Source organism: Pteropus vampyrus, unplaced genomic scaffold (genome assembly GCF_000151845.1).
Source record: "Pteropus vampyrus isolate Shadow unplaced genomic scaffold, Pvam_2.0 Scaffold17, whole genome shotgun sequence".
Lineage (NCBI taxonomy): Eukaryota > Metazoa > Chordata > Mammalia > Chiroptera > Pteropodidae > Pteropus > Pteropus vampyrus.
This window is the reverse complement of record NW_011888798.1, coordinates 2,434,783-2,462,581: the sequence shown is the minus strand read 5'-3', so window position 1 is coordinate 2,462,581 and position 27,799 is coordinate 2,434,783. Positions and strand designations below refer to the sequence as shown.

General features: G+C 36.2%; 1 protein-coding gene across 1 annotated transcript in view; it reads left to right on the top strand.

Moving 5' to 3' along the window:
- Positions 1-22,785, top strand: part of ARHGAP15 (Rho GTPase activating protein 15) — a 592,609-nt gene extending 569,824 nt beyond the window's left edge. The window contains exon 15 of the mRNA XM_011354472.2: positions 22,422-22,785. Coding sequence (XP_011352774.1) covers positions 22,422-22,605 — 184 coding nt within the window. The 3' untranslated portion in view covers positions 22,606-22,785. The remainder of the gene's footprint in view (positions 1-22,421) is intronic.
- Positions 22,786-27,799: the final 5,014 nt, after the last annotated feature.

Genomic DNA, 27,799 nt, shown 5'->3' with positions numbered 1-27,799 from the left:
CCATGCAAGAGTGCAAATGTATAAACATAAAATAAGTAGAATCTATTGACCTTCTTTTATTCAGCAGCCTTGTTCATCTTCCCTCTCTCTATTATCACTATTTAATAAAATTATCACTTAACAATTGACATTAGATCTTTTGAACAATTGAGAGACTGTATTTTTTTCTAGGACTCTCTCTTCAATTGGCGTATACAACTGTGACCTTTTTGATGATTATAAGGTCAACAAAACATGGGAGAAGCGTTAGTAATGTACATCCATTGGGACATGGGTTTTAAAAATACATATTATGAATATTATATAATTGCTTTTAAAAAATAAAGCACTATATATGTGTTAATCTGAAAGGATCGCCAATATATATCTCTTCTGCATATATTTTTTTGAATCTGCTTCATATCATTATATTTGAAAATTATATTTCTAAATTTACTATTCATCTACTTTGATACCTTTTTCCCCTATAATTTTCCTTTCTTTCCCCTGTACTCATTTAAAGGCTACATGGTTTAAATCCCCCCAGCAGCTTGCCTCTTAAGTTTCCAGATTCTTTCTCATCCTGGAATACCTTGTATTACTTCTATAGATGTATCTTGCTTCCTTTTGAAATTACTTTTCCACCGAATGGCACATTCCTGGCCCATATGCCACCATTCTCCATCCAAATCCCATATAGACATTATTGGTTGATCATATCACCCTTACACACTGAGGCTTCAACTTTAGGGACCTTCCCCTACAGACCAGACAGCCACATCAGCCAGGTAGAGCAAACCTGTGTGTCATCCCTCTGCCAAGAGTGGGTCTCTTGATCCATCGCCACCATTCTTTTATATGTGTTATGAAAACAAAAATGCAGACTACAGACACACCCTTATGCTTCCAAGAGAACAGGAGGCTCGTGTCTGTTTCCATAAAAATTCCCAGTGTCTGCCTTTTTGTTTCATTCTTGATTTTAATAAATAAATTTATATCTTATTATAAAGATATACATGCATACCTTTTATATGATATATAAAATATGCATAAACATATATCTAAAGTATATACATATATGTAAGATATTACTACAGTCTCCTTACATTTCAGGCTTTCCTTATTTTTCAATTGATAACCATGCTTGCCACGTGTTTCCAAGCTTGTCAATTTTTCTACAAATTATTTCAACTTTGAGGAAGAAAAAAGGGTTAAAACTTTTTTTAGGTGTTAAATTGTTCAACAATAGGATTTAGAGCACAAGGAAATGAGAATTCTTCTGGCTCAGCTGTCTGATTTTCCAAACGAGGACGCAGAGCCTGAAGAAGGCTGTATGAATCCTGAAAGTCCTACATACAATAAAAAGTGGAGCCAAGAGAGAAAACCCGGCTTTCTTTTTCCTTGTACAAGTTGATCTTCCATCTAGTCACTAAAACTGGCGTACATTGATGAAATTAAAGCTTCCTCAATGAGTCGCCATTTTCTCCAGGTTCCTATGATAGTCTGGGTCAGTAGGCCTCACGGATCTCTACACAATTCCATTGGTCAGTGAAACGGATTCTTTCTCATTTGTATTATGTAGACATCACCTGTAAGGAAGCAAGACTGTTCAAAAACAAACCTCATAACTGCTGCATTTTGTTTTTGACACCTGAACCTAAAATAATTTCACACTGCTTCATAAAACCTTTGAAAATGGAGCATCTGAGGATGCTATCTTGCACTTACTAAATTCCCTTTTCAAAGAAAAATACACCTAAATGTTACATTAGATTGTTGTACTTCTGAATTATTTTCTCCAGTCAAGCTCTGTAATTCTTTTTCAAAGAAAATAAAAAGAGAAGGTAGGATAAAGGAGAAAGGGAAGGAGGCATGACATGCAAAAGGACTCAACATCTTTGCTGATGAACTTGGCTCTCCCTCCAGGACTTAAGAAAAATAGCTAAGAAGACTATTTATGGACAGCTTTGTCCTGACTGTAGATAGAAAATATTGGGGAGTACCTCATTTCTGTTCAGTTCACCTCCCTTTTTACTGGAGCAAAAAAGCATCTAGATGAGGAAAATTTTAACCTGCCAGCAACCTATAAAGCAAAAACTATCTGTACTAAGAAAAAAACGTATAAAATGCCCAAACTCTACTGCAAACGAAAATAGCAAAACTGAAGGTAACGCACCACCTAAACTCAAAGATTGTGCAATCTAATTGAGAGATAAAGCATATGTGCATGAAATAACTTGGAGATAAAAATAAAACATGTCAACAACAATGTAATATAATCTGAGTGTTTAAATGCCAAGAAAGCAAATAACAAAATGATCAGAATACAATTTTTAAAGGCTTTCTAGTAGAGACAGGTTTAAATATGGTTTTGGATATGGTGACTGACATAGACTGCAAAGCAATTCAAATGTGTGTGGCCATAAGGATAGATGAGCAGGGAAACTGACCTCTGCACCATGAATGTATGCAATCTGCTTTCATTATCTTCTTTAATTAATAGATTGTATTTTTCAAAACATATTTAGGGCAGAAAGTACAGAATTCCATATATTCTCTCCCCTAACACACACACACACACACACACACACACACACACACATGCACAGACAGACACACACACACACACATATACACACACAGTTTCCCCTATTATTAATATCATGCATTAGTGTGGTTCATTTGTTGGCAATTGATGAGCCAATATCAATACATTATTATTAACTGAAGTCCATAGTTTACATTAAGGTTCACTCTTAATGTCATATATTATATAGATTTTGACTAATGTATAATGACACATATTCCCCATTATAGTATCATATAGAATAGTCTCACTGCTCTAAAAATCCTCTGTGCTCTGCCTAGTCATCCCTCCCTCTCCCCTAACTCCTCGCTTTTTATTGTCCTCAGAGTTTTGTCTTTTCCAGAATGTCAGGTACTTGGAATCCTACAGTATGCAGACTTTTCATACTGGCCTTTTTCACTTAGCAATATGCATTTAAGTTTCCCCCCATTTTGTCATGGTTTGGTAGTGCATTCCTTTTATCACTGAATAATATTCCATTGTTTGTTTATCCACTCACCTATTAAAAGACGTTCGTGATCTTTTTTTAATATTTTTTTTAAAAAAAGGTTTTTAAACTTGTTTTAACTTAAGCTTTTTAACCACTGGCTTCCTTAGATGGGAAACATGGTTCTCAGAGGTACATCTAGGTGACCTATTCTGGACCGCCCACAAAATTATGCCTTTTCTTCTTTTATTTTTTTAAGAGTAAAATACCGTAAATTTGATGTTATAAATAATTTGGTGTAGTAAGTTTAGTCTCACTTCTTTAGTTGCAGTGTTGATTATGTCAAAAAACAAAACAAACAAACAAAACAAACAAACAAACAAACAAAAAACAGATAAGGCCTATCTATGACTTTTTCAAAAATAATATCCTAAGCTATTGTTGATTCTCTAAGTGGTACCAAATGTCACCTGGCACACTTGTGTTTTTCTTTCTGACATCAAATAACATTGATAAATGAATGGCTATAATAATAATAATAATAATAATAACAACAACAACAACAACAATAATATAGGTTGCCCTGCCATTTGAAGAGAATTTACAATGAAAGTCATTTACTTGATTCCATGGTTATGTATACACATTGATTTTAAAATAGCACACAGGAGGCTTTGCCAGGAAAATTTAAAAGTTCAAGCAGAAGAAAATAATCACAATATCTTTCAGTCATTTGCTGCTTGTATTTGTTTCCTTAAAATGCATAACTAAATGGTCTCTACATACAGATATTACTTGGTAGGCGGGTGTATCTTATTACTGGGTTATTTTCCAGTACATTTGGCATAGTTAAGGTAAAGTGTATTAACTTTCTCTCAAAATAAAGATGAAAACAGACTTGTAGTGGCTGTGAATGCTTCAGCCATTGTCAGGAAGTTAAGAATTGACAGGAGGTCCAAATAATCAACTCTGCCTGGTGCATATACTGTAGTTTTCCCCTGGGATATCTGGTCTAATCCTACAATGTATCTGACTGGCATGAATGTAGAATTACTTTCAATAAAGATTTTATTTCAAGCTTGGATGATTTCTCCCAAAACATCTTGTCACTAAGGCAAAGTATTTCATAGAATATCTGATTTTTTTTTTCCCTACAAGTCAGCTTTTGAGGGGAAAATATACACATTTCAACTCAAGTACTCAACTCAGGTCAATTCACTGTAAAAGATCACATTTTAACATATCTAGACTGATTAAAGATTTGCTATGTTAAAGAAATCACAGAGCTGTTAAAGAAAGCTTTCTAAAGTCTGCAAATAGAAAGGATATGTAATACATTTGCTCATCTTGCACTCCCCCTGTGGCAGCCTCCATTCTAAGAGCAGGCAAGACAGATGACTCCTCAAGCTAATACCCCGCTTCTATAATATTTGTCTCTTTGCAACTAAGGAATATTTAAAGGTCACATCTTCCAATAAGTATGAGATTGTTTCCAGGCTATATGAGAAATATGAATGACCTGGTCATGAACACACTAAAATAATCTTCATTTCTCTATTTATCCTTCTCTTTGTCTTTAGCCTATACTCTTCTTTCATGGTGCCAGATTAAGTCAGCATGTTCAAGATAAGAGAGCAGTACAGTAGCAGTACATTAGTCTATTTTGAATTCACTGAAATGTTTCATTTTGTGCTTGCTTCCATCATTTCAGCCTTGGTGTCGTTTCGTTTAATTTATGCTTAGTTCATATATAATCTTAAAAATATCTTATGTTACCTACAGAGTTTTACCCTTCACTTGCTACAAGCACACAAATCATATGGTTTAGTTCTAATGGGATAAGAGTCATTATTTTAATATTTAATAATCATAGCACATTATATTTATATAATGTTTTAAATTCAAAATCCCTCTTATCTCTATTATTATATTTTATGACTAACATATAATATTATGATAAGACGTGCAAGAATGAAAACTCAGCATGGATAATAGCAGATAAAAATGAGAGAGGCATGGAAAAAGTCTACATTTGAGTCTTGGCTATTCGACTTAATCAGCTGTGTGACTTTCAAACAAGTCATTTAACGAAGAAGTTTTTTAACCCAGTTGCACACCAGATTTGCCAGTGAAGTTTTTTAGAAACTTAGAGACCTGGGCCTCAACCCTGAACTACTAAATAAGAATCTCTGTGTGATGCCTTTGCTTTTTTAAAAGCTCTAGCCAGAGCAGAAAACTAATGAGTCTTACTCTCCCTTTCTTCATTTATAAAATAACAATTTGCAGAAGCAAATGTAATCACACATCGTAAAAATTCATGGTTCTATTATTTGGAAAAAATTTTACACACATTTTTTACTTTACCTTCAAAACAACACATGAGATCAGTTTTGCCATTAACTTCACTTTTTGGACAAGGAATCTAAGGCTCAGAGAACCAATAAGGTTATCTAAGACCACATGGTCAATACATGAGGAAGAAGAATTTAAGATTCTGCGATTCTAGGTTACAAGTTCTCCCTAGAACAGTGGTTCTCTCCCCTGGCACAATAGAATAACACTCAGAGTTTCTATCAAATCCAGACCTCACTGCAAGAGAGTTGCAACAGAATCTTTGTGGGTATTAGCCTCAAACTTTGATATGGTTTGGAATGCTTTACAGATGATATTAACATCCAGTAAGAACTGAGAATCTCTGCTCTAGAATGACCAGAATAAATTTAGAAAATGTAAAGTACTATACATAAAGCATGATGGTTTTATCTCAGTTTTTTTAAAATTAAGTTTACTGGGGTAACATTGGTTAATACAATTATATAATTTTCAGGTGTACACTATAATTTGACAGCTATATATTCTATTGTTTGTTTACCACCCAAAGTCTAATTTCCTTCAGCTACCATATATTTGATCCCCTTTGCCCACTTCACCCTCCCCCAACCTCCCTATATTTGATCCCCTTTATCCATCTACCTCCCCACTCCCTCTTCCCCCCTACCCTCTGGTAAACACTAGTCCATTGTCTATCTCCATGAGTCTCTGTTTGTCTGTCCTGTTCATTTGTTGCTTTTAGGTATATATCCCATATATGTGATATCATGCGATTTTCAACTTTTTCTGTCTGGCTTATTTCGCTCAGCATGGTTATCTCGAGGTCCATCCATGTTGTCGCAAATGGCAGTATTTCATTTCTTCTTATGGCCAAGTAATATTCCATTGTATATATGTACCACAGCTTCTTTCTCCAATCCTCTATCGTAGGACACTTCAGTTGCTTCTATGTCCTGGCCACTGTGAATAATGCTGCTATGGAACATCAATGTACAAATATCTTTTTGGATATAGGTTTTCAAGTCTTTGGGGTAAATACCCAGTAGAAGGATTGCTGGGTCATATGGTAGATCAATTCTTAGTTTTTTGAGGAACCTCCATACTGTTTTCCATAGTGACTGTACCAATTTGCAGTCCCACCAGCAGTATCCTCTGTTGTATCCTTTTTCTCTGTATCCTCTCCAACATTTGTTATTACTTGTCTTGTTGATTATAGCCATTCTAACAGGTGTGCGATGGTATCTCATTGTGGTTTTGATTTGCATTTCCCTAATAGCTAGCGATGTTGAGCATCCTTTTATATATTTGTCGGCCATTTTTATGTCCTCTATGGAGAAGTGTCTGTTCAAGTTCTCTGCCCATTTTTTGATTGGATCGTTTGATTCTTTTGTTGTTATTGAGTCATATGAGTTCTTTGTATATTTTGGATATTAGGCCCTTATTGGAGGCATTGCTTGCAAATATATTTTCCCATTCGGATGGTTGTCTTTTTATCTTGTTGACAGTTTCTTTTGCTGAGCAGAAGCTTTTTAGTTTGGTGTAGTCCCATTCATTTATTTTAGCTTTTACTTCCCTTGCTTTTGAGGTCAAATTCATAAAATCCTCTTTGAGTTTAAGGTCCTTGAGTTTAGTTCTTATGTTTTCTTCTGTGCATTTCATTGTTTCAGGTCTTATATTCAGGTCCTTAATCCATTTGGAGTTAATTTTGGTGTGTGATGATAGACAATAGTCTAGTTTCATTCTTTTGCATGTGTCCTTCCAGTTTTCCCAGCACCATTTATTGAAGAGGCTTTCCTTTCTCCACTGTATGTTTTGGCTTTTTTGTTGAAAATTATTTGCCCATATAAATATGGGTTTACTTCTGGACTCTCGATTCTGTTCCACTGGTCCGTGTGTCTGTTTTGCTGCCAATACCATGCTGTTTTGATTACTGTCACTTTGTAGTATAATTTGAAATCGGACAGAGTGATGCCTCCAGCCTCATTCTTTTTTCTCAGGATGGCTTTGGCAATTTGAGGTCTTTTGTGTGTCCATACAAATCTGATGATTTTTTTATCCCAGTTTTCTTGATGATAAAAAATTAATTTGGAGTGGGAGGGAAAGATTAACAAACACAGAGCTGGTCAGGGCTGGACTCAGGACTAAATTTCAAGTCTCCTCTTTCACAAACCTGTTCTCCTTCTATTAGAGCTTCTCTGATTCTCCAGAGCTCATGGCAGGTTGAATTTAACATGGCACCAGTTGCCTACGAACATCAACAGAAGGAGGGGTAGAGCAGGATGGAGAAGAAAGAGAAATCACACTATGACGTGAGCCCAACAAAGCCTGGTCAACCCTCAGGAGCTCTGGAGCATCTATGGCTCATTATAGTTGTCTCCAGATGGACCAAAATGACTTGGCCTTTCTACTCTCACTGTGAGCAGTTATTGGCATGGGTTGTCTCCAAGAGTCTGTTGGGGTGAGGCTATCTTCAACTGGGGGAAACCTGGCAGGGGCTGACTGATGACTAACACCTGCAGCTGGAGCAACAAGTTCGTTCTTGAAGAAAAATATGGGCAGAACATCTCATGTCCACCACAGCCCACCTGTTGTGCCACTCTAATCTAATCTGTATGTATGTTTGGGGAACAGCTCTCCCAAGACTTCAGGAGGCCTCCTAAGGAAGCCTTTGAAAAAGAAGCTTTAGTAGGACAAACTCAAGCCCTGCAGCTAAAGCTGGGCCTGAGCCCATAACTCACACTTATCTTTTCCCTCCTCCACTATACATTCTAGATTCCCCTCACCTTCAATTATCACTTCTGCTGATCATGGCGGTTGAGCTAATGCAGTGGTCCAAGTTCCTGGTCACCATATCTTCACAGACAAGGATTTCTGCCCTATCCAGTAACCACAAAAACTGAGTGACAGAGAACTTGGAGGCCACATGTGGATTGTCTGGATGCCACACATATTATTCCTTATCCCTATTTGTGTAACAGTAACCCTAACTCTTTCACTTGATTTAGGTTAATGACTCCTGACTAGAGAGATGGTCACTCTCCTCCTTTCCTTCTGGTCCCTAGACCCAAGAAGCCCCAAGTGCCCAGGAAGCAGCAGTAGCTTATAAAACAACCACTAGATGTATTATTCTAATACAGTGATATAAGCTGAATAGCATCCTTGTTGGCTGCCTATTTATTGTGCTCCTGTGGAATGCCATGTTCCATTAACTATCTTCATAGCTCCCTGTGAGTTACATCCCCTTGGCTGTCCCTCTGTCCCTGCTGCTTATTATAATTATATCTATTTGGCTTCTAGCAATTAAGTCCACCATCTGATCTTTATTATTTTACTGTCTTTTCATCTCCGTTGCTATCAGCAAGGCTTGTTCTGTAATGGGCTCTTCTACAGCCAACCCTGATTTACAGAGTAAAGGCCCCTATAATTGCAAACAACTTTTTTGTGGAGTATCAGTGGTGCTTAGTAATAGCCCTTCAATCTCATTGATCTTGTAGTTACTATCCACAACTTCCTACCATTTTTTTAAATAGCTAATATGTTACACAAACTACTATTCTCTCCTTCATGGATATAATATCCCAATTTAACACCAGTGAGAGTTTTAACAATTGGGCTGCCACCTTGTGCCAAGACTCAACTGTACTTGCCTCCCACCACTGACAGACTCCTCATTGCCAGCCAGCAAGTGACCCAGCTCCAAATCCAAATTTTGCTGGTTTTCCTGGACCACTCCTGGAACTAATAACCACAAACTAAGTTCTGTAGAAGGAGACCTTGACATAGAGTTTAACATGCAGGATATTTATTAGGAATCAACCCCTGTGGAAGGGAGTGGGTGGGAGCAGGATTGGGCAGAGAAAGAAGTTGAACTGAGATGTGGACCCAGCTTAGCTTCAGCCAACCTCACAGGGAGTTCCAGAGTATGTGCAGCCCATTGTCCTACAATGGATAGAATGGTTACATAGATCAGTGAGCGCCTCTGGGCAAGGTAGCTCTCTGCAATACTGTAATTGAGGTAAATCTTGAAGAAAACAGCTGGAGGTCATCTGCTAACCTCATTTCCCACACTTAGGCAGGAAATTCTTACTTGAAAGAGAGTCCGAGTGGTCCATCTCTGTGTCCAAAGTAGCCACCATCATTACCAAATTATTAATTATAAGAATGGTCTCTTATCAGCCTGGAGACTAGGATAGACCTTTTTATAAAGCCCAATATAGTTCTTGAAATGATCTCTTAAAAAATGAGACATTTCTTCCCTCCCATATAATTTATTACAACAGATAAATACATATGTGCATTGGACAATGGAATCATGATTTAGACCAACTTCCATATGTACAAGGACATATGCAGAAACTGGCACAATGTATTCCTTCACCACAATATAGATTATAAATTTATATGTGTAAAAGCAAAATGAATAGTTTCTGTCCTTAAGCGAAACATATATACATTTTGAAGGGTTTGTGTTTCTGCAGATAAATTAAGCGTTTTACCTAAAACAGAATTTGATGGTCAGATTTTAGATGACCAAGAAAAATGGTGTCATTTTCTTTAACTTCAACCATCCATAGTATAAACCAGGTAAAAATTGCATTCTATTCTAAACTCCTCTCACCAATTTTGTTCAAACTGTGTAAATGTTGGAAACTCGTCAGATAGTACATGAGAAAGAAAGACACCCTGCACGATTACAGACCTCTGGCAAGCTCTTAAGAAATATTAGCTCTCTTCATCTCTTTATTCGTGTTCTTATTATCTCGAAGTAGGTATGAAATTCAGGAGTGCGAGAAATGTAATTATTGTGCCATAATCAAAACTAATTTCTCTGTCAAGGCCCCATTCTAAATGATTTCAATCTAGTCAATTCAGAGTGTCTTCTAGACATTTTCCTGTCCCATTTCTAGTTCTGGAAGATTACATATGACCCAAGCATTTGGGCTGGGCTGGGCAGAGAGAGCATTTATTTATATAGTATGTAATAAATATTTATTGAGCACCTACTACTGTGAGCCAGACACTAATCTTAATCTAGGGATACTGCATTAAACAAAAACAAATAAAGCCCTGTGCTTAATATGTTTACATTCTAAAGAAGAAAGATAATAAAGCAGATAAGCATAGTAGAACGTGTCTGGCTTATGTCACCTACCCAGGCTGGTCTTCATTCCCTTCCGGTTTTCTGTCATCATCCTCAACTTCCGATCCCAGGTATAGCTTTCAGTCATTGTTCACACAGAACTTTGTGAAGCTATCCTAATGTTACCTTTGCCTCAGTATACCATGCAGTAATTTCTATTTAACTATCCCTGATATGTTGAACATAAGGAACTCTGGAATCTTGCTATCCCCAGGTTTTCCCCAAAGAGACAAATAAGGATCTGTCTGATCTCAGATCTTCAAACCTTCTATCAGCCTATATCCCCAGGAAACTGGGGTAGGAAGGGCTTGGGATTCATCACTTCCATGGGACTTCATCAAAGTCTCAGCTCTCTTCTCCCTAACTCTCTTTCTCCCAATCCAGAAAATCTTTCTTTTCCGGCAGCAGCCTCTTCATCTACCTTCCAATTGGTTAGATCTATTGGTTAGGCCACAGCTGCAACTCTGAGTCCTTGGACTAATACTTTTGAAACTCGGAGGTACAGTCCTTTGCAATTCAAATGCCCTAGCTTGCAAAAATCCAAGCATTTTCTCTGCTTTTCTGCCATATCATCCCTCCACTGAGGTCAAAAAATGCTGTTGACTGAAAGGTAAGAGGTACAAGGAAGTGTAAAGAAGAAACATTAGTTATTATACATCATCCTACTTCATCTCGAATGATAGTTTGTCCATTCTTTCATCATTAATCTGGGAGCCCAAATCACATTTTAAACGTCACTCAACTTGCCATCCAATACAAGTATCTTGGGCATCTCTGAATACCTCCTATTGGGGAACTTATGGCCTTTTAATATACAGAATATTTAATAACCTTGATAGATGCTCCTAATGCCTTTCCAGTATGCATATGGAAAAATCTATACCAACCAAATAGTAATATCTAACTGATGGGATTATGAGGGATTTTTATTTTCTATTTTGACTTGTCTGAATTTTCTAAACTTTCTATAAATTATATGAATCTTTTGAAGCATCCTAGTCTATTTTCACAAATCTAATTCTTCATACGGAGCTGAAATTGGTCTCTGGGCCATTTCCAGGAACTAGATTTACAAGAGGACAGGTGACTTTTTGTTCCACATCATGGCTTTTTGCATTCAGTCATCATGGCTTTCCTAACTATTCTTTTTTCCAAATCAAACTCCTTCGGTCCTTTGCTCTACCACTGAGAATGTATCACTCTGCCAGGCACATTCGCCTTGGTGCTCTCCATTTACGCCGTGTCTCTCTTAAAGTCAAGTCACTGTACAAAGCATCTAAAACTTAATTTTCCTTGGAAAGTAAGATTAAACGGGGACAACTGAATGAAGATACCCAAATTGCAACTGATTCTCTTTTGACTGTTCTGGAACCTTTGAAACAGAGATAGTTTTCAAGTAACTACTGTAACTAGGTGGCCCTAGTGAGAAGTGAAATAGCTATTCTCTTCACCTACGTGAAAAAGAAAAATGAAAGGGAAGTTGCATATTGATAGTGTTCCTTTTAGTTTTATCTAACATCATAAGGCAAATATTTAAGTCTTATATTTTCACTAATACCTCACAATTAGAATAATCTGTATTCTACTTGGCCTAATTAATGCTGATCCATGCACAAACCCCAATATTCTGTATAAAATGTTACTAGTACATACTAGTTTTTTTAAATGCCTGATTGAACAAATTCTGGGTAGAATAATGACAATTTTATTTATTTGTTTTCCTTTCTAAGAATACTCTCAACATGTAATATAGTTTCTAATCTTTCTCCCCTAAATTCAGGACAAGTCTTCCAAGGATGGTGATGTTATAAGTGGTACTGGTAAAACAGCAGAGCGCAGGGAATAAAAATTAAGACTTCTTTTACTGCTGACATGGTCAAATGTGAACAGCTAAAACCGTTCTAAAGCTTGAGAGACAATGCCTAAGAGAAAATATAGCTCAGGTTCTCAGTTTATCTCACCGAGAGTGCAGTTCCATTCACAACGAGAAATAAATGTTTTCAGAGGTTTGAAATACTGTGTGAATCTGGAGAAAAAAGTAATAGGTATTAATTTGGGTTTTCTTCCACCTGAACACCCTTCTCATCTTTGTAAATATATCCTTGGATGTGAATTAGGTGGTTAAAAGATTAAAATGTCACCTAAGACTTCTTTATGACTCTGACTCACATCTTTTTCTAGTATTCAGGCCTCACAATTAGGAAGCCCTCAATATCAAATTGAAAATTCTTGAATCATAGTTATTCAGTGAAAAAATATCTATATCCCAGAATAATAAAGATCTGCTTATTAATCTAGGTGCTGCTACTTACTACATGGCTTTGATTATATTATTCAATTTCTTTAGGTTCAGTTTGTTCATCTGAAAAAAATTCATCAGAAAATTTTCTTTCATGCCTGAAAAAGAAAAAAAAATGGGAGAAGAAATATTACTAATATATAATAAAGTTACAGTGATTTACACAGCAAAGTATTAATTTAGAATGCACACAGAATTATCAGCAGAGTAGAATGTACCGGGTGTGTGTATCTGTTAGTATAGGAAACTGAACAAAACGTAGCATCACAAATTAATGGAGAACGAGCGATTTGGTCAACAAATGTTATTGGGGAAATTAGCTAGCTTTGGGGGAAAATTAATTTGGATTACCATCACATTTCACACAATAAAGTATATTTAAGATGAATTAGAGTATATGAAAATGAAATCATTTAAAAAAAACTAGGAGAAAATATAAATGATATTCACCTGATGTCTTTAAATGGATGAATTTTATAATAACAAAAACAATGGAAAAAATTCCAAAAGGAATAATGCTAGATATGACCACATAAAAGTTTAAATAAATAAAATTAAGGAACAATAGAATTGGGAGAATATAAGTAGAACAAAAATAAAGAAATATATTTTTTCCTACATAAAAAACTCAAAAATCTGCATATAGAAGGATATTCATTGTAGCATTATCTGTAATAGCAAATAATTAGAAGCAACCTAAAACTCTACTGGTAGGGGAATGGTTAAGTAAACTAAGGTATTTCCATACTATGAGATGTAACAACTTTTTTTAAAAGAATGAGATATTTTTATATATACTGACTTGGAAAGATGCCCATGATATATATTTAAGGGGGTTAAAAAGCAAATTGTAGCATTTTATATACTTTTTATCTCATTTTTTTAAAAGAAAAAAATATATATAAGAAGATAGGTAGATGGATAGATAGAAAAACATCCAGAAGGAACACCCATCTGTTAATTATAGTTATCATGAAAGAGTTTGAATAGGAAACAGGGAAGGATTTTACTTTTCTGCTCTATATCCTCCTGATTAGTACATTTTTTTCAAACTATGTATTAGTTTTATTATACAAAATAAATAAGATGGATTAAACAAACAATGATAAGCTCTCAATAGGAAAGGGGCAGAAGATATGAATACTATTCACAGAAGAGAAAATCCACATAACTGGTTTTTAGGATTTTTTTTTCTTTTTTTTACTTTTCCCTATTGCCTAAACTCAAAGAATCCTAAATTCAAAGGACAGGTCATTTTTTATCTATCTAATTGGCAATTGTTTTTAAAAGAATAATGCCAAATGATAATAATGATAAAAGGAATACATGTTACATGCAGTAGAATATGCTAACATCTCATATCATATTTTAAGAAAAGGAGAAACATAACTTAATGATCTAGTGTGAGTTCTCAAACTGTGATCTCTGGACCAGCAGTATTATCACCTGGGAACTTGCAAGGAACGCACATTCTCAGATACCTCCCCAGATTTGCTGAATCAGAAATCTGGAGTTGCAATCCAGCAATTTGTTTCAACATGGCTTCCGAATTATTCTCATGAACAGTAAAGTTTGAGAACCATTTATCTAGTTGTTACATTTCTACTATTTTACTCAGGGTTTCTCAACAGCAGTACTATTGGCATATTGGGCTGGATAATTCTTCATTGTGGGGGTGCTGTCCTGTGTATCACAGAACATTTAGCAGCATCCTTTGCTTCTACCCACTAGATGCCAGTAGCGACTCCCAAGCCCACCCAGTGGTGACGATCAAAAATATTTGCAGCAATTGCCAAATACCTCATGGAGAGAGGTGGTGAGGAGAGGGGAGGGCAAAATTTGCCCCAGGTTATGAACCATTGCCTAAAGAAATATTCCAAAATGTGGGGGAAGAATACATGGAAAGTTTTTTTTATATCAATTTCACTCAAACTAAGAAATCATAGCACACAACCCATTATGTCCCATATAAGGTAATGAGTAAATAATATTACATATATAAGATAGAAGTGAAAAATGCTGGATATGTAGTTATATAGAAAGGATTCTCTCAAATAAGTATGTAAGTAAATTATTTATTTATACATTTATATCACCTAAATGCTGGGCAGTGTCGTTCTCCTGCTCAAAACCAGAGAATGGATTTTCATCATCCTTAGAATTAAATCACAAATCCATACCAAGTTCCATAAGTCTCCCCACAGTATTTCCTACCTCCTTCACCTCAGTCCCCAGGCTTCAGCCACAATATCCTCCTCTCTATTCCTAAATCCACGAAGTACATACAGCCTCACCACTGGGGCTTTCTACCTACTCTTCCCCACCTGGAGTTCTCCCTCAGGTGTGTGTGCCTAAGCAGGTCTCTCTGCCCAAGTGTCATTACCTTAGAAGGGCTTCCTGAGTGCCTTGTCGGCTATGTGTAGCACTTCCCACCACTCTCTGCTCATGAGAATTACCTAGCGGGCTATATTATCTGCAGCCAGCCAAGCCTCACTCATCCTAAGTAAACAAAAATGTCTGGGGATTTGAGGACATTAGAATTTTTTTAAAAGGTCCCCAGGTCAATGGAAAAATGACTACTTCTCATTTTCTTAGTTTTTCTTGCTGTATTTCAGTGCCTAAAATCACATTATACATCATTAGTGTGTTGTTCGTTGTCTGGTTCTCCTGCTAGATTATATGTTTTATACGTGCATGGACTTTGTCTACTTTGCTCATTACACTGCCTCCAACACCCAGAACAGTATAGAGCACCAAGTAGGTACTCAATAGGTTTTCGTAAATAAATAATGGTTACACTGAGTTACTATTTATGGTTACTGGTCAATTTTTTTCTTTATTATACTTTCCTAAACTTTAATTCAATGTTTTACTTGATAATCATAAAAAAGAAATTAAAGCTGATTTTAAAATCTGTCTTTGAAAACTGATATATTTGAAGTCCAGTGATAGCACATAATGTTCAACAAGTAGCAATAACTCATTGTTCCTTTTTGATAATACTTATGTAAAGAATTTGGTTATGATAGCTCATTTTATCTATGGTTGTTGTCACACTATAGAATACATATTTCAACCAGAAATAAGTCATGTTGAAGCCTATGGCTATTCACTCTTTTCACTTTATCAGTCCTTCTAACATTAGATATTATGAATATTACTTTAAAAGATAGTTAGAATTGCACTATAATGTCCAATCAATGAAAATATGAATAAAGTGAATAATTGAAAATGTTTCAATCTTCAGCACTGAAATCAGGGCAAGGAGATTATTTAATAAGTGCAAAGAATAAGGCCATGTCAGCTGTGAATATACAAATGCCATAGAAAACTCTTTTTCTACAATGTGCTTTGAGAGAATCAAATACTCAAGGCTTTAAAGATTATTTAAAAGCAAAAGTGTCAATATAGCAATAATTTCCATTTAGGAGGATAATTGTTAACTTGCTTTAGAAAATAATAATTATGTGATATTTAGATGTAAAATGAAAGACTTTACAATTATTTACACCAGTTGATTTATAAATTAACATATACAAATGGCTCAATTATCAGTGAATGACCACCTTGAAACACATTAGTATTAAATACAAACGCATTGGTGAATGTTCTGCTTTTGCAATATTTGAAAATCTTTTCTGACATACAGCCATGACTTTAAGGGAGAAAGTGGAATTTCTGCTAAGTCCCCAATCTTATTTTAAAAAGAAAAAAAAAAGTTCAGAGTAGACAGCAGTATAGTTTGTGCAAATTGAAGGTAGGCAAGCATATGGTTAGCATGAATTTCCCCCAAAGTAGCTATAGCACATAGGAAACAGAAGTTGAGCACATTGAAAATTTATTCTATTTTTAACAGCCTCTTTCACTTAAGCGGTCAAAGTCACAATTAACATTTCACATACAGTGGCTGGGCTGTATTTTGCAAGCCAGGTGTGACCTGATGGCAAGAGTACATTACCACCACACTTTGTCCATTCAAGTTAAACCACCTTAAAGGTATGTGTGTTGGAAAATCACAGCATTACAGAGATAGGGGAGGGAACACTTTTCATACACTTCCAATAACTTGAGAGTTGTCCTGCAGGCAATTATGTGGCTTTCAACTTCCTTTGCAAGTCACTATGGTAACAGCAAAGCACAAACTTAAAAGGAAGCTTGCATCCGTATATTTGTTTAGAGCTGGACTATTATTAAATGCTTTGGTCTTCTTAATTCAGCATTAATTTTGAGTTTTATACTAAAGCTCTCTTTCAGTTTGAGTCATTTGGCTGTGATTTGAAACAACTAAGAAATTTCTTTGAGTTAGCAATTCAGCTCACTCTTGGAAAAACTTACCCAGCATAAGGCTGCGAGGATTTTTTTGTCTGAGGTCCAACATCTGTAGCATTGGATTATAGATTGTTTCTAAAATAATCTTAAATTGATGGATCATTGCTCCTTCCATTTGGGCCTGACAAAAAGTAGCTCTGGCATTTCCTCTCCTTTTTATGCTGTAAACTATATATCACCCTTTTAAGCTCTTGCCAGAAAAATGAATTCTTACCCACTTCAAGATTTTATAAACTTAAATTTTATTTACTGGTATAAGAATTCCTTTTACGATGAACATATATCAAGTGCTATTTCATGAACAAATTCATAAAATTATAATTATTTTGTCAGGCTATTTTAAACTAAGCAGTATTAATAAATAGCCTTTTTCAAGAGTCGTGCTTTGGGGTCTTTTTCCTTTTAGTCAAACATTCACAGGCACTAAACTTTGAGCTCTTCATGTTACTTAGAATCAGGTATCTTTGCTCTAAGGATTTCTGAGGAGTAAATTAATGGTGAGTAAACAAACATGTAGAAGAATTTTAAAATATTGATCCAAGCTCTGAATGTTTTTGCACCTTCTTACCCATCCATCAATTCACTGTACGTTAATCTCTCAGCCATGTCTTAGCTCTCACCCTTTTCCTTCAGATGTGTTCTTTTGCCTTTGGTTTTTGTTGTCATAGATGGAGAATTTCTGTCACTTCTTTGCTGAAAACAGGTTAAATTGTAGCTAAAAATTTACAGCAATGTCATGGAGTCTAAGGCCTAATGAAATCTAAGCTCCACCAGAGGGGTGGAACCTGCCAAGAATGACCACAATCTGACCTCTTTGAGTTAGCTGCTACAGATTTCCAAAGCCAGGGCGGGCATAGAAGTATAAAATTCATGATGTTTTCAGACTTATTTAGCTGTCCTTAGCAAAGCAACTAGAGCAACATTTCCTAATATATGTTCCTTGTTGTCATTCAGGAAAATCTACAACATTCAAGTAAGTTAAAGAACATATGAGTCACACAAGATAAGCAAAGATACTTTCTGTAGGACTTGTCAGAGCCTTTATTATGCTATTGTACATTGCGAATATTCAAAAAGAAAAAAATGGCATACAGTTTTCTTCAAAACTTATTTTACTCTAGAATGCTATTTTTGTGAAGTATATCACAGAAATGGTGTTTTGCAGAACTCGCTTTTGTGAAAGCTATCCTGGAGGTATTGCCAAACCCATAACAAATATGTATTTGGTTTCTGAATCAGATTCCGGCCCCTCCCCGCTTCCCAATAATACAACTCAACTTCATTTTAAGCTACTGGAAGTACAACTTCACTGTTTTTGAGAGTTTGCTGTCTTAGATACTAGATTGAATATTTTTTTTCCATGAAGGGCTTTTATTTCTTTCAATAGCTTGTATTTCTTCTCTACATATGTTTCACTAGTGAAAGCTTCAGAAATAACGGCACTTGCAGTGCTCCGCTTGTGAGAGTGGAAATTATGATATCCATTTATTTGAGGTAAAAAAATATATATATTTAAATCATTTCATAGGAGAGTATTCTAGCTATATTTCGAAATTGTAGTTGACTTCCTATGTGATCCTAAATCAATCAACTACTTAACTATTTAAGAGTCTATTGAGATAGAGAGTAGGTAAGTTCACATTTGAAGTTTATAACAGTATTAATACATTTTCCCAGACATCTTGTTTGGGGGCCTTTTTTGCTAGAAATATCTATCCTAATACTTCTAATGTCTATTAGAAAGAGGTCTAATCTAATTTACATATTGACATCAGATTAAATTTGCCTATCTACATGAATCATATAGTTTAGTAGTTGGTGACTTCTACTCCAAATTAGTCTTTATTCTCAGCATCTTTTCTGACTAAATATTGATTGAGTTCTCATTGCACCAACTACTAGCTGATATTTAGAGCATAAATTGCCAATGAAATGTGTATTATATGCACACACACACAGAGAAGCACACATTTTATAACAGCGAATAGGCAAGATGACATGTATTCTATATAATGCATGTTCGTATTTTCTTTCTTAACTACATTTAATTTTTCTAAGGATTATCGCAAGTAACTTGCAATAAGAAAATTTAACCTACAGTAATGCAAGTATAACAAAAATACAAAACTATGTGTCGTTTAGTAAAATCTACTTATGACAAGATTATTTTAAAGCACTCATAAGTTAAAACTTGCTTTATTAAAATCAAATGAAAAGCACGCAGAGAAATGGACGCAGAAGATACAGATTTGCATTGGAATGATTGTTCTATGATTATACATGATTGTTCCATATTAACACAAAGTGAACATTTTTCACAGGAAATGTAGGAAACTGATGCACTGACAGAAATTCATTACAAGAGTTTTCTTCCATGACCCACTGGCTAAGATAGAGAACCCTTTACCCAAGGCGGGCGCCAACATGCAGTTCCAGCTGCCCATGTTCCATCTTATTTAAATTCAGTCTTGGTTTTCTCCTCTAGATTTGGCCCTGCTCTGGATTCAAAGACCAGGACTTTTGCTGAGAAAGAAAAATAAAAAGAACTCTGGGGAAACTGATAAATAGTTTTGTCCCATTTCAGCCTTCTGACTCTCCCCCGATGGCCTGAGTCTCACATGCTGTATCTTTCTGGTGTTCCCTGAAGAGCTAAATTACTCCTCCAGTGACCCAAGTTCCTCCAGATACTACAGATCTCTTCCAGCTTCTACCTCGTCACTTTCTGACAGTCGCAACTGCCCCCTCCAATAATCGGCTCTTGGGCCTCCCTTGATTTCTAGCCTCACCTTTGCAAGTTTAAAGCAATTCTGGCTCCCAGCCATCCCAGACCTCACTGTTCCTCCTACCAAACAAAATTATAACCATTTTTAAGTGAGAAAATATATCTTCAATTCTCAGTCTATGTTTAGCACTTTCTTGCTTTCAATCCTACCTTCTCCATGCTTGGTGACCTCTGAGCCCTGTGCTCCGTTAGATAAATCTTATCAACTTTGCTACAAGTGAGTGACGTTATTAAAACAACTTTTACCTAGTAGGCACTCTTAATTGATTAGTTATATTATCTCGCTCCACATTTGCCTTTAACAATGTGTGTGTGTGTGTGTGTGTGTGTGTGTGTGTGTGCGTGTGTGTGTGTGAGTGGTGGAGTTGCTGAAGGAGTTGGTATCACAAAAAGGTATTACTTTAAAACCAAGAGAGAAATATCTGCTTTCCTTCACAGTGAATATTCCTAAGAACTTTTATAATAATGAGGTCTGGGAGAGGCTCAAGACAAATCTTAAACCAAGGTAAATAGGTATGTTAAAGAGAAGCAAAGGCCCACTCCATTTGCCATACTCTAGGTCAGGAGGATGTTTAAGTCATTCTATTGACTTTTGGTAAATGTAGTAGCAATATGGCGTAGTTTTTTATATTCCGGAGGAATCTTTAAACTTGGAGTCTCAGATAACTCACTGATGCTCTAAAAATATGAAAATCCCTTCCAGAAATGTAGCCATGCCAACAGTCCTCACAGGTACAAATGCTCTTCATTTCAAGCAAAAGAAGTGAAAATGGGAGACAGAATATCTTGAATATTCAGTTCAATTTTGAGAGTCTTTTTTGCCCACAATAAATCTATTGGATCCAGGCTGTCGATCACAATTCTACAGTGAGGAATAAAAATCTAGATCTTCTTATGGAAGGAACTGGCAGAGTGAAAAATCAGCCAGTTATTAAGCATAAGAGTCATAACCCACACCACGGCAATAATGCTTTTGCAGGCACTGGAACCAGGCTGCCTGGGTTTGAACCTCAGCTCTGTGTGATATCAGGCACTTCACCATTCTTGGCCTCATTTGTAAAATGGGCTTAATAATAGAAGCTACCTCAGGGGATTGTTATGAGGATTAAGTGAGACAATAAAATTGCTTAGAATAATATGTGGTTTTTATTGATATTGATCAGGTCTAGGACATTTTGCTGACCATGAACTTGTACTGTCGAGGGTCACAAACGGATGGCTCTTGTCCTCAATCTCTTTTGGGAGAGAGAAAGCACAGCCTCTTGGTCACAGAAGTAGTACTTCAAAGATTGGCTTTACAAAGGGATAAGAATAAAGCAAGTTTTCCTGCCTCCTCTTGACAGGGGCTATGGAGGCCCACATAAGCCAACGAGGTGTCCAAAGTCCATCCAGCATGCCAGTGTTCCACAATGGGCTCTGATGCTTTGCAATAAAATCTTCCTTTGCTTCACTTTATTCTCTACACTCATGAGTAGCCAGGGTGTCTGGTAGAATGCAGGGTTTGGTATTTCTTAGCGCCCTGTCCTCTTTCCCTGTGATATCACTATTTCCTTAAAATCACTAAACCTTCACTCTTCCTAATTTTAATATAAAGCCAAGCAAGCTTCGATTTTAAGAATAAACATTTTTTAAAGTCTCAGTTTATAAAGTGAGGCTTTATTTTCTTTTTAAGAGTCTAGTGTTGAAGCAGGCAAGGCATTACCACTAATAAAACCATATCCTATGTTTCATTGGTATTCCAGCTCTCTGTACAGTTCTCACACAAGCAAACATTTCTTTGATTCCAGTGGGCCTCTTTCTCTGTGCAAATGTTACAGAATCTAGTATTTTATTGAGATATGAGCTAAAATGGATGACCAAAACGAATGTAGATACTTAGAATTTTGCCATCCACCTTAATGTCTCAGAACCTACCTTCTCTACAATACATATTCCAGTTAGCATTTGTCAGGAATACTTTACTCACACTAATCACTAAAAACTTATTTTTTCTTGGTCTTTATGTCTACCTTCCATTATTAATTATTCCTATATTTTTCTGTTTTGTGTTTGCATTCTTATATATTTTATGCACGGTTTACCTGTTTCCTCCATTGACTATAAACACTTCAAAGACTGAATCTCATTGAGGCTCCATTGTAGTTTTTGCTGTCAATTTATTTATTCATTCATTCCACAAACATTTAAAGAGCACCTACAATGGCTAGACACAATGGAGTTAAAACACTGTACAAGGAAGGCATTGAACCTTTCCCCCAAAAGTCACAAGTTCTATGTCCACACAGCAAAGCATAGAGTAGAAGATTCAGTAGTGTTGTGGTAGCTGTTGTTTATCTGGAACTAGAAAACTTTTTTGCTTGTGTCACATTCTATGTTTTGCCCAAGCCAATGATTGCCCTTGCTTTCTTTCTATAAATCAAAATTAAAAAAAAAAAAAAAAGAATTCAAGAACACAGAACTGTATAATTCAAAAGTAGCTACAATATTACTTCAAACACCAATGAAATCTTTCTTTTCTCTCTCTTTCTTCTCTCCCTTTCTCCACAGGATAGTGGCCAAAGCCTCCAAGAACCTCATGTCCACACAAAGCTTAGGGATTGTATTTGGACCCACCCTCCTGCGAGCGGAACATGAAACAGGGAACATGGCGATACACATGGTATACCAGAACCAGATAGCTGAGCTCATGCTGAGCGAGTACAGTAAGATCTTCGGCTCGGAGGAAGACTGACAGACAAGACAAGTTACCGAATATGTTCACATCTGTCTCGATGCCTAATATTTTTACATTTCTGTAAACATATTTCTGAAATATTTTTTTCTTTTCAAGCGACAGATGCCTCATTTTGTGAAAACTTAATGATGATTTTGTGTTTAAGTTCCAAACATTTGAATAAAATAGTTGACAATATTTGCCTATATGTGTTCTACATTAACCCCTTCAGTGCTCTTCCTTCTAGCACTTCTAGGCTCACATTATGCATGTTCCATGATATTCAGAGTACAGCGCATATCCAAAATATGGTTGCTCCTGGGCAGTAGGTATGTGGTTGTGTGTGTGCAGATATGTGAGTATGAGTGTGGTTGAGAATATGTGTGTTCACAGGTGAGTTTTCTCACTACTCTGGCTGCCTCATGCATATTCCAATACTCCTACTTACACTTGAGTAGAACCAAAAAAGGAAGGAAGGCAGAAATTAACAATTTTTAAATAGAACAAAGGAGGTCAAATCCTCAACAAAAATAGACATATTTCATCTTTCAAGAACATTTTTGTATGTGTAAATATATTCCAGCTATCCTTGGTGCTCTATAGAGGAATTTACAAATACATGTTGAATGGCAATTTTTCTAAAGAAAAATGACAATTCAAAACATTTGCCATTGGATATGATTTTTTTTATACATACTATTTGCAGTACCATAAACATGCTGTCTTATAAATTAGAAGCAAAATTAGTGTCCTGCAATTTTGATTTTTATATTATACAGAAATCACATGAATGTTCATTTTTAATGTTAACGTCCACTTTGAATCTTCATCAAACTGTATATCCTTCTTTTCCCTGGCTATGTCATTTTGTGTAGAATTTTTATTATGCTTCTGAGGTTGTTTTATTGGCGAATTACATTAAATCAATCCAGAAAAAAAAAAAAACTTTTTAAAAGGCATTTTTTCATATGCCCTAAGGATTACTTGACTAGACTTGGATAGCTTTATCCATTTGATGGTTAGTTTCAGTTGTCATAGATAAACAAAAGGGTAACTGTCTAGAATATATCAAACATTGTTTTATTTTGAAAAGTATGTTCTAGCTGAATACATCTCATACCCAGTTTTGTAAAAGTATTCTGCTGATAAAAATGTAGACTTACGTTTGACAGCTTTTTAATCAAATTCGAACGGAATAAATAAAACTAATCCAGTGCAATAAAGAATAAGTCTAGTTATCGATTTGTTCATAAAATGAAAAACAAAGCACGTAAAGAAAATGTGTGAAGCTCAGATCCGAGAGCAAACACTTAGAGCAATAATGAGCTCAGAGGCATAGGCTGTCTGCATAGAGGGAGAGAGTCTGCTCAAGAGACAGCCAGATGTGCACACAGCTCCAGCATCCAGAGAACTGCCTGAGGAAGGAGAGACTGCCCTTGCCTGTCTTGAATGTCTTCATTTTGGCAATGACGCCAGTAAATAGGCTCAAGGCCAAGAACAGTAAAGCGACCACAATAAACGCTGAAGCGTGGTTTCATCAAGTGAGACATACACACACCACAAAGCCATAGAAAGTCACATGAGGGAGAACCCCATGATCTAAAGTCACTGGTACCAGTGAGCTAACAGACTTGCCAGCTTTAAGCTCATTGTACTTATGCTTTTCGGGAAAACATGGAGCTGTAAAACAAGAGTTTCTGGCATTCTATTTCAAGTCCTCCTTGTTTCTGTGACATTTCATATTCTCAATTATGTCTTCCTCAAGACTTTAATTACTTCTCTTTTTGAAGGGAGGAAGAGTTGGGTTAGCAGTCCCAGCATTAAAATCTTATTCCTTCACATGTCCTTCTTTAAAGTAATTCTGGGAGCATCAGCCAGAGAGAAGCAGCACTAACAGCCAAAGAGATGTGGCACTACTTACTTTGAGCAAGGACTCACAGCCCCTCATCTCTGCTGCTTTCCAGATTTATAATCTTCAAAAGCACCAGTTTCTTGATTTCCAATCTGATGGGATTTAGCCTGATTCAAACCCCAGCTGTGTCCTGTCCCTGCCTGCTAAGGGCATTTAATCAGAGGCTGTGTTTCCTCTCTCTAGGGAAAGACCATTCTGAGGTCCTGAGCCAAAGTGCTCATCACAGGATCAGACTTATACACACTAAAGGCATAGAAAGGGTTATATCAAAAGGTCATTAGATTCCGTGACATCTCAAAAATAGCAATGACAGTCCTATCAACTAACAGTTCCAAGTTTAAAAGCCAAGATTGTAGGTCTAATAGGTTAACTCACTAAGATATTAGATCTAATAAAACTGATCAATAAGTGTTATAAAATCAAGAAGACATAAGACAGTGAGCATTTCTCAGTCACCTTGTTTGAGCCAGGTGCAAGTCTAGGCACTACTGATCAAATATAAAATAAGGCAAATAATCCTGTCCTCTGTAGTTTCACAGTCCAGCAAGGGAGACAATCGCCTAAGGATTAGTTACACTTCAATACAAGATCAGGGACGGCAGCCATCCTGGGGACAGCAGGCCCAGGAAGAAGATGTATTTAAAAAGCCTGCTGCCAGGTCAGATAAAGAGTCTTAACACCTGAAGGCAACATAGCAAGTCTTCCCATTGTAGCAGGTTCTGAAGTCAGCTACTTAAGAATCTTTATCTTCTCCATTTGACAGAATATTGCTTTCCTTATCTAGTGTTCTAATCCTCATTGTTGTGCATACAAATAAATCTGGTTTTGCATTTTATTTTATTTTTTTTTTATTTTTAGGGATGACTGATTAAGAAACTTTATTATAGAAAATGAATGCAACCAATGTCCCCAAATACATTTGTGACAAGAGACACACAGAAGACACAGATAACAGTCGCTACATTTGGCCTATGTGGCCCTAGGGTTCAGCCTTTATACATAAAGATGATCAAAAGTATTTTTTTGTCCAGTTTTATTGAACAAAAGGTATTTTTGAATAAATTAATGAGCGGAAGCTAGTACAGAGATATTGACAAAGCTCAGTGGTTGACAAAGAACCAAATAAAATATAGTGCCCGGAGGTGTCAGATGAAGCTTCCCTGGAAAAGCAACCTTTCCGGTCTAATCTTGACCAATGAATTAGATTAAAAAGACAACGAAAAATGTAGAAGATATACTAAGCAGCAGGAATGGCATGGACAGAATTGTAAAAGACCCAGTATCTCCAAGCAAAAGTAAGAAGCTCAGTCAACAGAAGATGAAGTGCATGCCTGGCCATTTTGGAGGATGAGCTGGAGACAAATGTTGGGGTCAGATATGGGACATAAATATTTAGATTTCATCCCGTAGGCAAAAGAGATCCAATGGAGGCTGTAAAATAAGAAAGCCATAGAAAACCTTTGTTTATTAGAAAGAGGATCTCTAAATTCACCAGAGGGCAAAAGAAACGAATTACTTTGAGGAATCTGGCATTTTCTCTGTGTTTGTGTGTGTGTGTGTGCGCGCGCGCGTGTGTGTGTACACTTGTTAACACTTTCTAGGTATGAAACTATAATCTTGTATTCTTAGGAGCATTTCTATATTATGATGAGCAAATATTTTAAGAAAGTATAACCTTAAATTAATAGAGCACAAATCCAAAACAGTCTCCCCAGAAAATCAAGCTAGTTACTATGTCCCATTTCAGCACAGACTTACATAGACATACCTACCCAGGACATGGGAGGTTGCCCCTCTTTCTTATTCACACAAAAAGCTTCTTGGAGATGGTATTTATTCTGTTCTATATGTTGAGAGTCTGACTACTTAACGTGTGCCATATGACAGGATCACAGCTAGTAATTGAAAGCCATATGATGGTTCTCCCTATCCAATTAGAAAACAAAGGATCCAATTAAGAAAAATTAGAAAAGCTGTTAAAAGGGAACAATCACTTGCCAATGGTGCTGTCCTTACAGTTTAACACAGCCAAAAATTGACCTGTACTTCTCTTTTTCACATTTATTTTTGCGAATTATAAGTTAATCACCCTGTCAATTCCTAATTAAAAGGTCTTGCAAAGATTTTCATCCAAAAGGACTGTCGCTAAGAGTTCTGGGTCAAATTGTTATGTTGTCAAAAATAAGTAAAACCAAAACAATATCAACTCTCTCCTGGGAAAATCAAATCTTAATACAAAACAACAAACCTAATAGTCACATATTCTTTCCTCAATTAAAATATTTTGTCTTATCTTTAGAAAATAGATGGATCTTCTTCCTCTTTCTTTAAACAGAGGGTTGCAATCTCAAATGCAGATAATAATAGGTGAGTAAAGAGAAGCGGGCTTACAGCACAATGTAGTGGGAGTAGCTGGGAAAAACTTAAGCTGATCCCTGAACTAAATGGTGGACTTCTGCTCAGTTCAGTGCTTATGTAGGAATGTGTGCAGTTTGCCAGACCTTCAGATCTTTTATGAAAAGCCAGAAATTCAGTAACTCGTGTGAAACCTGATTTTTAAGGGCACCTAATGAAACACATCCGAGCAGACTCCGCCTGAGCACCTCCATTTTTGTGAACTCAGTGTTAGATTTTCCATGCTGCAAAACCTCCTCCCCAGAAAATGGTAGCACATGAAGCAAATGGTGGAGATGTGTGAATGAACCAGCATGATGTGTCCAAAGAGAAAACAGACAGATTAAGCACGTAGGCAAATTGCTGTTTAGGTTCTGAACAAATTATTTACTCCATCTGGCTCTCAGTTTTTCCACCTATAAAATACAACTATACTTACCTTATCTTGCCTCTTAGAACTGTCTAATGGAATCACATGAAGGAAATCAAAGCACATACTACAGCACAAAACTATAAATTGTTCTTACTGGACATCGATGATAGCCCTCTAGCTTATTGGCTAACAATTAACTTTACAATCTTCTAAAGATGATGAGAAGAAAAGTTGGGACCAGACTCTAAAAAGCCTAGAATGCCAGAACAAGAAGTTTTATACTGAGTCTAAAGTCGATCTTGAGATCCTAAAGGCTATAAAAATTCCTCTGGCAACTTTATGGAATAGAGTTTGAAGCAGAGAGAAATTATAGGCATCATTGCCAGACAGATTATTACCATAGTATTATTAATGCGGAACTGAATTCAAATGGTGGGAACAAATATGGAAACCAATATTATATAGCATTATCCTACTGAACTTCTGAGCTTCACCTACCATCTCTTATTATGACTGTTAAGTGCAAAGCAGAA